We start from the raw sequence: 12,353 nt of genomic DNA on the forward strand, positions 1-12,353 counted from the left end.
TCTATGGCGTACATGTATGTTTACTCTCCTCACCTTTTCTTGAGCAACTTCCATAGAATCATCACTGCACTGTAAAAAATAAAAAGTTGAGCAAATTCAAAATTGCAAGGCAACTTGCTGCAATCAATTTTTGAGTTTTGAGCCCATCAAAAAGGTCATTTTCTTCTTTAGACAAACTTGAAAGTTAGAGTTATACCAACTAAGATTTTTATATTTTACAAACTCAAAAAAATAAGTCAAGGGTTTTAACTTAATATTTCAAATTAAGGTTAATATTATTTTAAAAAAAAAACGTTTCAAAGAATGCAAAACGAGTTTTAAATTCACTTAATTAAAATTAATAATTTGAAACTTCCATTTTAAATTTCTGAATGCCAGACAGCAATAGAACAAGAGCTGCCTTTATTTAACACACACCCGCAACACACCCAACCAACGGACATGCAAGTCTCGGTAACGGTGGCGGCAACACTACGCACAATAAACATACAAACAATAAAGACCCCAAACCCGTTAACCCAACTTAACCTAACAGAAACAAATTGACAAAAGGCAATAAACCCCTTTTTCCCAACCAGCATCACAAATACCCAGACTCCCCGGGGGGTAGTGTCGAAATGCGCATGTGCACCGTAGTTGGCCCAGCCTCAGACAGAGTCTGACTTAAACACGTGTGTCTTGCTAACAAAGAGACTACAGTGAGCCCAACTCTTGACCCAAAACTCAACATTGTTGGTTGGACTATAAATTGCATTGCACAGTTGACATGAATACTTAATGTTTTATATTCATTTTACTCAGAAATCATAATGAGACCAACAATTTTAAGTTTTCGTTTTTACAGTGTGCCAGAATAATCCAATAGGGAAGTTGCTTGGGAAGTAAACACCTGAACATACAGAAAATAATCACTTTGTGAGCAAACATGATGACTTTGACTTGACTACTACCCTTGTTACATTTGCACCTGCTCAGGAACCTTGACAGGTTTTTTCTCAATGAAGTAAAATCAATTTCAGGTAGATTCAAATGGGAGGACCCCATTAGGAAAGACTAGAAAAGAGTGTGTAACACTGGCCTCCTGACAGGGAACTTGAAAGACAGATTTCCGTTTCAGGGGCCCTGTCACGTTAAAATTATACCGGGGGAGAAAATTGTACCGGCGTCATCAGTTGTTGACAAATTCCAAACCTGCCTGGCAACAGACGCAATCGTCGTCTGTTGGTTCTTGAACATTTGTGCGTCGAATGACTTGGGAAGGTTCTTGAACATTCGCGAACTTTCATGCACGTTCATTGCACTCCTTCATTGAGCATGACAAGACAGGTTTTTGAAACCTGCTTTAAACACTCTCGATAGCCGTTTACTTGCTAAATTCGATTAAACAATTCAATACAATACAAATATAAAGTAAAAACAAGTGTTATCTAGCGATCCGTTATTATCTGTATTATGTTATTTGGTGTTCGGCAACATGAGCGCGAATGGTTTTTGAAACCTGCTTTAAACACTCAGTTTACTAGCTAAATTCGATCAAACAATTCAATAAAATACAAATATAAAGTAAAAACAAGTGTTATCTAGCGATCCGTTATCTGTATTATGTTATTTCGTCTTTGGAAACATGAGCCGAATGTTTTTTGAAACCTGCCCGGCAACGGACAACCCAATCAAATCAGTTGTCAAGTTGTCAACAACTGATGACGTAGGCCGGTACAATTTTCGCCCCCGGTACAATTTTAACGTGACAGCCCCACAAGGACAAAACAAGAAACGTACAAGTTTGTGATGTTACACTGCCCCTGTACTAACCCCCAGTTAGTATTTCTGACTAGAATACTTTTGTAAAATGAGATGTCAACATCCTCCTGAATTGCTAATTAACTGAACAATCTGAGTTTAGGACGGCATGGGGCAGTTTGTGAACAAACATGATGACTTGAAAATCAACCAAGGAATGTAACGCAGTTTCAGGAAGCAGTTTTGTCAATCAGAGTCATAAGGCGAAGTGTCTTCTGCAGCAGGGAGCTTCTTGGACTCTACTTCCACTGCAGGAGACTGACTGATTGGCACCTGGAATATGAGATAAAAGCACAACACATTAAGAGGAAACCGATATAAAGCACTGTATTTTGATCGTTTTACAGTAAACACGTAAGTTAATGTGAAAATGATTGCTTTAAAGCACAGAACCTAAAACCAAGCACATGACATGATCCTACATAGAGGTATCAGCACATCTCAGGAAAAATACAAGAGGAGGCAGTGGATTATTTTCAAAACACACTTGTCAAACCGTTCTATGAGTTCATCTATTCGGGGCATGGGGTAGGCGTCAAATTTGGATAATTTATTTAAATTTCTAAAGTCATTGCAGAAGCGTATGGTGCCATGGGGTTTCGCCACCAACGCTATGGGGCTTGTTGGGAAAAATAACCTGATGAGCACATCACATGGCAGACACATTACAATATAGTCAACTCTTGCTCTAACCCAACGAACACAAACATGATAATATATAGTCAGGTCAAGGCCAGAGCCGAAGGCCCCATTTCCCAGGCAAATGGTAGACACTCAGACAATGCACCAGTCATCCTCAAGAACAGGAGAGCCACATTAATTTATCACACAGGAGACACTTTGAAGCTCTCCCCCGTTAGAAGGAACCAAGAGAAACACCTGCCCATACCAGGGGCCTGAGAGCCACATTAAATTATCACACACGAGACATTTCGGGGGTGCACTCCCCCGTTTTAATTTATCACACAGGAGACACGAGGAGCTCTCCCCCGTTAGGAGGCATACACCAGGGCCTGGGAGCCAAGGCCAAGCAAAAACACACAGAACCACACACACCTCAAACGCACACACCTCATCGAGAGGAGGATACAGCATAAAACTGTATCACACAGGGACTCTGGACCTTCTTCTGAAGCAGACCTTCCACGGAGGCGAAGCTCTGGACGAACCATCAGCGCTGATTAGGGACTTAGACATATTCGATTTCTCACCCTTTATGACTCTGTATAACCGTTGCCACTTTACTTAATAAATCCAAGGTCCTCGTGCCGACAGACTTTATTACCTCTCCGTCTCATTTTATCTGGTCCAGTAACTAGACAGACCGTCAGGCTGCACCACTCACTAGCTGTGTTCGAAATCGTTCCCTATACACTCGTTCCCTATTCCCTATATAGTGTACATGATATAGTGCACTATATAGGGAATAGGGAACGAGAATTCGGACACTACGCTGAACATTTCTAAACGTCATTTGCGTCAGTAAATGCGCCGGGTATTTGTGTGACGCAGACAGATGCGCCCACATCATGTAAACGACGAAAGCTGGAGGTTGTATTGATGTTGAATGTTACATTTCCTTGTTTAATAAATTTTTAATGTTAAATATTCGATGTCAAATCCCAAATAAATTGTTGACATTTCTAAACGAAAGCCGGAGACTCCATCATTAAATGTATTAGTTTTCGCGGTCATTCGGCTTCTTCTTCTCCCCTGGAAAAATACAACCGCATTGCATTGTGGTATACGGGAGTAACATGTAGGGAACATCGTATGTACCATATTTTAAGTCCACTATATAGTGCCCTATATAGTGGACCACTGAGAATTCGAACACCCTACAAAATGGCGTGCACCCTATTTAGTGTACTACATCCATGATAGGGAACGATTTCGAACACAGCTACTGTCTGACTCCTCAATCCGACCTGCGAGTAAATGAGGTGACAGTGTTAGTTACGTATTGTAACGTTAGTTACGTATTGTAACTCTAGATTCTATGAGTAGGCGGACGTTCTGCTCCCAATAAACAGCTTTTCTTCAGCTAATTAAAGGTCAATGAGGCCGACACTTAAAAGGCTGTGCCTATACTCATAGAATCGAGCGTTACAATACGTAACTATCGTTCTATGTCGTATAGGCTTCGCCTTTTAAGGCTATCGCTATTGGGTTAAAAGGGCTATCTATTTATTTACTTCAGTATGCTACAGGATCGTCCTGAAGAAAATGGGAGCAGAACGTCCGCCGGTGCCCGCGTATATCTGTGCTATATCAGTGCTACGGCTCACCCCTAGGGAAAACCCAATAGCGATAGCCTTAAAAGGCGAAGCCTATACATCATAGAACTGAGTGTGTCATAGAGAAGCGCGACATGTCTTAGGTAAAACCTAATAAAAGAGCATGGGGAAGCCCAGGAGGCTGCTGTGCAGATATCCTCCATAGGTATTCCTCTTTGCAGAGCGACAGAGGACGAAATTCCTCTGGTCGAGTGAGCTCTGATCGTCTCAGGCGGCTCTGCCCCCGCTGACACATACGCCTGTGTGATAGAAATTAACCATTACTTTTATATTAACTATGAGTATCATCAGGCATATTCATTAATGGTGGAAAGTAGAGAAACCACCTCTGAACTCAGAGCAGAGCCTCATACGGCGCCAGGGATTCTGGGGCCAAGACATACTGACATCCTCCCATTATTTAGATTAACTGCAGGAGATTACTAGCCTGGCTCCCGCCTAAGTACTTCCGCTCAATTTGAATTTCCCTTCAGTACTAGGTCTGGACCTGCTGTATGTAATTTGGTTTTCTGGCGCCGCCACAGCGGCGCCCAATCAGCGAACAGAGGGCGTGTCTGAGAACAATGACGATAAAGTCGTGCGCCAGTTTGAGTTGTTGTTGTAGGTCGGTAGTTGATTTACAATGTGCAATTTTTCCCTGATAAATTAAATTTGACGAACAAAACCTGCAGCTGTCGTGCAGACATTTTCGTGCAGACCCGCAAGGTGTTTGGTTTGTGTACAACCTGCGCGTGATTCCCGGCGCATGACATACGTCACAACCAAACGTTAGCGATTGGTTATGGCAGATCCAGAGTGGCACTGGGCAGATCCAATCATTTTAAACTTCAACAGACACCCGCCTTCAAGTGAGTTTACGTTTGTCAATTGATTAGGTCCAGACTCTCTGTACAAATGAAATGAAATGAAGTGAAGTACGAGAGTCTGGATGAACCAGGCTACGAGATTACCACATACTTAAAGGAATGTATGGTTGACCGTTCTTGCCATATAAGGCAATTCTGAGCCTGTACCAAAGGCGGTCATATCATATGTAAAACAGCTTAGTTTGAAAGGATAAGAGAGACCGGGATCGGACGCCCCGGCAGTGTCTTTGCAAACCTCACTTGGCTTTCTTGTGGCTTGTTTGTTCTCTCTCTCGGTCGTCCTCAGACGAGCTTCCATCGGAGTCTCCAATCCTCTCGGTTCTCCATACACCAGGCCAGCTCCGAAGAACTTTCAGCTCCCGCATCTTTCTTAAGCACGTCCACGTACGTTAGCGCGGAACGTCCTCGCGATCGATGCCCGCGCGTTGGTTCCCACAGGACCAGCCTGCTGGCCGGGAGCTCCCGATGTCTGTGGCAGTGGCCGGCCAGCTTCATCCTCCTGGATGCTACCTTCTGGCTGAGCCTCGGCAGCCGCCCGTACAGATCCTTGTTGGTAATGTGGGCATTGTGGTCTACATTCAGCACTGCTCGTAGCGAGCAGTGCGTGTTTGTGGGTAACAATAAAGTCTGTCAATACTTGTTCCGGACTCCCCGTTTCCTCATGTTTTTAGCTAGTTGAAGTGATAGATAACTCGTTTAGTTTCTACCACAGAATTGGCGTCACGAACAGGATTGAAAAACAGAGACAGCCCAGCTGCTGGGCTGCAGAATGAGGCGCAGACGGATCACGCAACGAAGCGCATTTATTCTGGGTAAATTTGGCTTACCACAAATTAACCCATTCGTGCCGGATGCTTCGCGGCGCAGCATTGCATCTCCCGCCGGTTGCTGCGTAGCGCAGCTTTGAGTCTCCTGCCGGCTGCTGCGTAGCGCAGCATTGTTGATTTGTCGTAATTTTCTTGACGTATGCAGCATATAATGACATGCAGTCATTTGTTCGAATACACATGAGGTGGGTCTTTAAAAAAACACGTGACCACCCAAATGTCGTTGTTGGCCGACAATCACGTCAATGAAATAAAATCGCAAACCTATAAAAAGAAAAAAATAATCCCGGCAAAAATAGCTAACGAGTACTGTGACAGCGACGGCAGCGATGTGGGGAGTTTGAGAGGGAGGTGGAGGAAGAAGGGTTTGTACCTGATGATCCTTTGGATCGAGCCCAGGAGTGGGAATTTTTGGTCGAAGGAGAGGAGAAGTACGACGAAGACTTTGCGGGATTTCAGGTGGACTGGAAGACGGATGGATACATGCCCCGAAATCCCAAGCAGTTCACTCGAAAACTGGGACCGAAGCAGTCGATAGCCGTGGATGAAACCCCCCTTGGGGTGTTTTCAAGGATAATTTTTATGCGGATCAGAAGTGCGGCCAAACCCCATCAAATTCGAAGTGGAACCCCATCTCCAAAACCGAGATGAAAACGTTTGTCGGGCACTGCTTCACTTTTGGGGTACTGAAACTGCCAGCACGCCGGGATTATTGGAGGCAGACCAAGTGGCTGTACCAAACACACATCCCCAAGGCCATGGCACGGGATCGTTTTGACATGATCTGGAGGTAATGATTTGTATTCTTGCGCTCTTTTCCAAGTTCCTATGTCTTACGGTAGAGTTAGCGCACTGACGTCTCCGTCATGGCCAATAATGATAGTGGTGCTACAGCCTTCTGCTATTATTAATATAATAATGCCATAATAAATAAATAGCATAATAAATAGCAGTGTTGGGCAGTAGCAGTAGAGCTTTCACTCCGAACTTCGTTATTCGAATATAATTAGAATATCAAAAAATAATAATATTAAGAAGCCCTAAATATTCAAACCTTAGCAACGCCGGTAATGAAACCCGCGAAGCCCAATCCAGGTCTTACTGAAGGCATTTAATGGTCAAAATATTATTAATAAACAAACAAACTTCGAATATGATTTTTGGGCAAAAGTCAAAGCCCTAGAAGATGGTAACTTACTACAATCCTCAGTAGCTTGGTGGTAGCTTCACTTTGTCATGAATCAAGTAACCTGTAATGTAAATGTATAAGTAACATTTTATTATTATTAAATTATATTTGTAATGGCAAAACTAGCTTGGCCACACAAGATACGATTTCCTGGGGTATTTCTATGGCTAAACACAGCACAACCGTTTGTAGTATTGCAAATATCCCTGCAACATACAGCATACAACAAATATGATGGCAATGTTAGGCATAAAGTCATTAATCTTATGTGCATTTTTAGATATCTCCATCTCCAAGATAACATGGACCCTGCTGTGGACAAGTCCGACAAGCTCTGGAAGCTCCGGGGATTCATGGACCTCCTCCTTGTCAAATTCCAGGATCTCTATGAGGTCAATGGCTTTGTGACCGTGGATGAGTCCATGGTGAAGTTCAAGGGACGCCTGGCCTTCCGGCAGTACCTCCCCATGAAGCCGGTGAAGTGGGGAGCAAAAGGTGTGGGTGATGGCGGAGAGCAAGACAGGCTATGTCAACAATTTCCAGGTTCACACGGGGGGCCATTCAGGGTAAGGCTGAGAAAGACCTGGCTCACAGTATTCGCTCTGTGCACAATATGGCGACCGTTGGCGGAAATGATCTGTATAGGATGCTGAGCACTTCCGGTCTTCCGGTCTAAACATCCAGATTTGACAGCGACCACGAAAACAGCCAGAGAGCGAATTAGTTAGTTTTTCAGTTTCACAATGAGCCTTTTTAAAATCCAAGGGAAGCGACTTAGCTTTCAACAGGTGGGAAACACTGTACGTCATTGCTGTGTGCCGTTGTGTACCTGTTCATCGAAGTACAACAAAACAGTTAGCTTCCATTCATTCCCCGTTGACGCTGCGGTACGGGCTGAGTGGAAGCAGAAAATCCGTAGGGATGACTTCATGCCGACCAAGCACACCCGGGTCTGTAGTCGACATTTTAAGCAGACTGATATTGATGTGACTGTCGGTGGACGAAGGAGGGTGAAGAAGGGAGCCATACCAGTTTTATTTTCTTGGAACGGATACCAGCTACCTGCGCCCAGACCGAGTGTGTGGGAACGGCGTCCGCGGGCCGAGAGTCCCCCCCCAGAGCCAGACTCGGACTCGGAGATGGAGACTGGAATGGCTCCAGATCATGATTACTGTGTCGTCCCCCAAACAGGAGCGAGGGCAAGTAATTTGTCAGACGAAAACAAAGCTCTACGTCGTCAGATCAGGGAGCTTCAACAGCAGGTGGAGGATCTCAATCTTCGTCAGCGTTTTGGAATAGAGCGTCTGTCTGCATCAGAGGAGGACGTGCGCTTTTACACCAGGTTTGCCTCCTACAGAAGTTTCATGGCATTTTGGAGACTAATTGAACCTGCTGTGACCCACAAAATTATTCGCACAACCAGCGCCAAGACAGCCTCTGCCAGCATCAGGACAGCCTCTGCCAGCATCAGGACAACGGTAGGTTTATTGTTGGTATGTTTTTGTTGATATGTTTTTAGTTTTATGTTTTTGTTGATATGTCTCAACAGAAACTGAGACCCATTGACGAGTTTCTGCTGTTCCTGATGTACCTGTCAGTGGGTTTTCCTCTGAGGGACCTTGCAGAGAGGTTCAACATCCACCGCACAACAGCAGGTCGTATCATCACTACATGGACCCACTTCCTGTACTGCCTGCTGGGAAGCAAGCGCCTTTGGGTTCCTCCAGAGGTAGTGAGAGCTCACCTGCCACCTGAGTTTGCAGCTTTTGCAGATACACAGGTAGTCCTTGATTGTACAGAAATATTTTGTCAGACACCATCCTCTCTGCTCCTTCAGAGTGAGGTTTTCTCAACCTACAAATCTCATGCCACATTCAAGGCCATGGTTGGCATGGCACCCCACGGTGCTGTCACCTTTGTTTCTGGACTGTATGCAGGCTCTATGAGTGACCGGGAGATTTTCAAGTTGTCTGGGATTGTGAAGCTGTTGAAGCCAGGTATGGCAATCATGGTGGACAAAGGGTTTCGTGTGGACGACCTTGTAAGGTTTACCGGCCTGCATTTCTCAGGAACAAACAACAAATGAGTCGTGAGGATGTTAGACAGACACAGGCGATTGCACGTCTGAGAGTGCATGTGGAGAGGTGTATCAGGAGAGTAAAAGAGAACAAACTGTTTGACAAGGCCATACCACTATCTATATGTGGGAACATCGATGAACTGTTCAGTGTGGCCTGCTTCCTGGTCAACTACCAGAATGGGCCTTTAGTGAAGGCATGGGCAACTAGTAAATAAAGTAAATGTTTTATTTTGTGCTGCGTTACGTCTGTTTGTATTGTCCCGTGTTCTCACCCGAATGGTCTGCACCTTGTCGCGGTGGGTGAGCTTTAAACTGAGACAGGCCAATTTTGTGTTTTGCATTTGCTGTCACTGTGTTTGCCACTGTATGTACATTAGCTTTGGGTTTTAAAGGACTTGAAATGAAAACCAGATGCATCATAGATGACACTAGAATATGTAGAATTTAATAAGGAAAGATTGAACAACACTTTTTCAATGATCCTATATCAACAATCCACATAGTTTTACACTCATTTCAATCAGTTCGAAAGGTATGGTCTTTGAATGAAACATTCATTTAAAAAAGATCAGATTAAGAAATGATAGAAAAATAAATAATCCCCCCTCTCCCTTATGACCCTGGCAACCTCAGCATCCTTATAAATTCTTTGCACAAGAACATCATCCTCTGCAAAAACCACAAAATCACACCACTGCATCCCTGTTATAAGCAGCTGGCCTTGCACCTGCCAGTAGTAGCTGTGGCTTGGCTTCAGACGGAGGGCGCCATTCTGCATGCGCAGGTACCCGCAGTCCACGTAGCTCTTCACGTTAGGACACTTCACCTCCACCAGCCCAAATGGTGGTGCCTCCGTGGGATCAAAAACGACCCCATCTGGAGAAGAACCGAGCCAGGGAGCATCTGGATGGATGACAAATCCTGATGGCCAGTAGCTGATGTTTTTAATGTGGGCATACTCCTGAATAGCTACTGGCTCCAGTGCAAGCCCCCTCTTCATCAGAGCTGTCTGAACCCCACCTTTGCGGATACGTTCGGCAAGGTTCTCAGCAGAGCTGTGACCTCTGACATGGCACACCTCCCCGAACCTTGAGGAGGTGAGCCTCATCTTCCTCAGGCTGTGCCATTCTGCGCTACCACTCTGTTCCCTTGTGGCCCTCTCAATGGATCTTGCCATGTCGAAATTGATGGTAAGTGCCATTGCATTACATTGTTGTTGGTGAGTGCACACAAAGGAACATGTGCTTGGGTCCAGCCTGTGACCATGTAACGGCAGTGGGGGTGGAGAGGGTGCGTCTGGGTGGTGGATGATGACCCTACTCACTGGCACAGGGTGCTGATAAGAAATAGGGCTTCCATCTTGAACGCTCCCAAAAGTGGAATTGACGAGGGGGACACCAGGACTTATGGAGAGCGTGGTGATTAATGGTGCAAGGTCTGCCATGAAGTCCTGGTATGCCTCGTCGACCTTCAGGACATCTGGGTCTGGCAAGTCCCCCCGCACTGCTTTGTAGCGCTTGCTCCTTTTGAAACAGTTACATCATAATTAAAAAAAAAACAATAACTCTTATAACAAAACAATCTGACAATGACTGCAGAATATATTTGTACTTAACAATGAATATTACCTCACACCATCAGCAGCTGTGTACTGTCTCGACTTTGGTTTGGTTGAGACAAATACCATATTACTCACTCTGCCAGGTTTCACACCCTATCAAGAAAGCAGGTAAAGTTTCAATCAAATTTCAAAAATCCATATAACATTAACAATCTGCTTAGTTCTTAAGTACTAACCAGTTTTCGGGGCTTATGCCACTGCTGCTCAGTTTCAGTGCAGCTGAGGACTAGCGGAACTGCTTTCAGTTGCAATGCAGAGTATTTCGTGCTCTGGTACAGCAGTGCAACACTGTGATTGCAGAGAGCAGTTCCAGCCACACAAGAACACTCAGCCGCAGCTATTTGAATCTGTGGCTGAGTGCTGTCCTCAAAAGTGATCTATGGATAAAACATGATTTTAGTATTATAATTATTATTATTTAAATAATACAGTTTAGTATTAATAGAGCATTGAACTGGTTAGTATGGCCTAGATTGAGGATACAAAGTCAGCTCTTACCTCTCACTGACTAATGTACCCATCATGTAAAGGCCTACTTAAACTTGTACTCCAAAGAACAGGAGCAGTACAGAATTGAACAGGTTAGTATACCGTAAATCCTCAATTGTGGCCAGAGGGTTTCATTTATTTAGGCTGCACAGCCTGTTTTCTAATTGAATCTCTGTCTTTACTTGAGGATTTACGATAGCCTAGACTGAGGGTACAAAATCAGCTCTTACCTCACACTGACAAATGTTCCCACCATGAAAAGGCATACTTAAACGTATGCTCCAAAGAACAGGAGCAATAACAACCGGTTTCTGGGGTGTCCATGTCCAAGTATAGTTCGGGTTTAAGTAAAATAAACAGACTCGAGAAGAATTATTGTTCTACATCCACATCGCCAACTATAGCCACAAAAACACCCCAGAATCTTGAACTTGAACTGATTAAACACATGTATTCCACCCTACTCTGACGTCGTGAGGCTTCTCATGTTTGCGCATGGACCTATAGCAGACGGCCCTGACGGTCACCCTCCCCGCAGCCGGGTCTTTATTTGACACTGTGGGAATTCAACGTCATTCATGTAATGTGAATCAAAACACACTGGACTTCTTTTCAACACAGTACAGTCGATCAAACAACCTGATGCTCGAAAAGTAACTAGTAACTGCGCGATTTGTCTCTAGTTTTCTGAACCAAGCTAGCTACCTAGCGATGGCACAATGTGAACGTATTCTGATGTCAGTTTGGAACTTACCTTCAAAATTGTCAATATAACTCGAGAGGTACATCTTGTACCCCTTTTCCCGTTTACTCCGGGGGGCAACGCATCCTTTTTGGACAAGTCTGTGGACGTCTGATATGGTCAGTTTGGGCAGGTCTTGTAGACATCTGGTGAAAAACATCGCCATCGTGCCGGAAGTACTGAGCATCACAATCGAGGGAGCGGAAGTAGAACGGAAGTAGCTTCTTGCACCGAGCGAATTGTGATGGACCTGGCCAAACCTTATTTTAGCCATATATATGGATAACTTTTACACCGGTGTACCATTGATGGTGGACCTCAAGAACAGGGGGGTTCAAGCTTGTGGGACGGTGCGTGCCAATACAAAGGGCCTCCCCAAGAGCAAGGAGCTCACGAAGCAGGCTGGCATGAGCAGGCACCAATACAAGGTGGCGCAGCAGGA

General features: G+C 44.6%; 1 protein-coding gene across 1 annotated transcript; it reads right to left on the reverse strand.

Moving 5' to 3' along the window:
* Positions 1 to 9,627: 9,627 nt before the first annotated feature.
* LOC130371045 (uncharacterized) lies at positions 9,628 to 10,867 on the reverse strand. The gene is made up of 3 exons (XM_056576672.1): positions 10,857 to 10,867; positions 10,688 to 10,773; positions 9,628 to 10,582 (listed from the first exon to the last, which is right to left on the reverse strand). Exons 2-3 carry the CDS (start codon positions 10,744 to 10,746, stop codon positions 9,628 to 9,630), a joined length of 1,014 nt encoding a protein of 337 aa, XP_056432647.1. The 5' UTR covers positions 10,747 to 10,773; positions 10,857 to 10,867.
* Positions 10,868 to 12,353: the final 1,486 nt, after the last annotated feature.

This window comes from Gadus chalcogrammus, chromosome 18 (assembly GCF_026213295.1).
Source record: "Gadus chalcogrammus isolate NIFS_2021 chromosome 18, NIFS_Gcha_1.0, whole genome shotgun sequence".
Taxonomy (NCBI): domain Eukaryota; kingdom Metazoa; phylum Chordata; class Actinopteri; order Gadiformes; family Gadidae; genus Gadus; species Gadus chalcogrammus.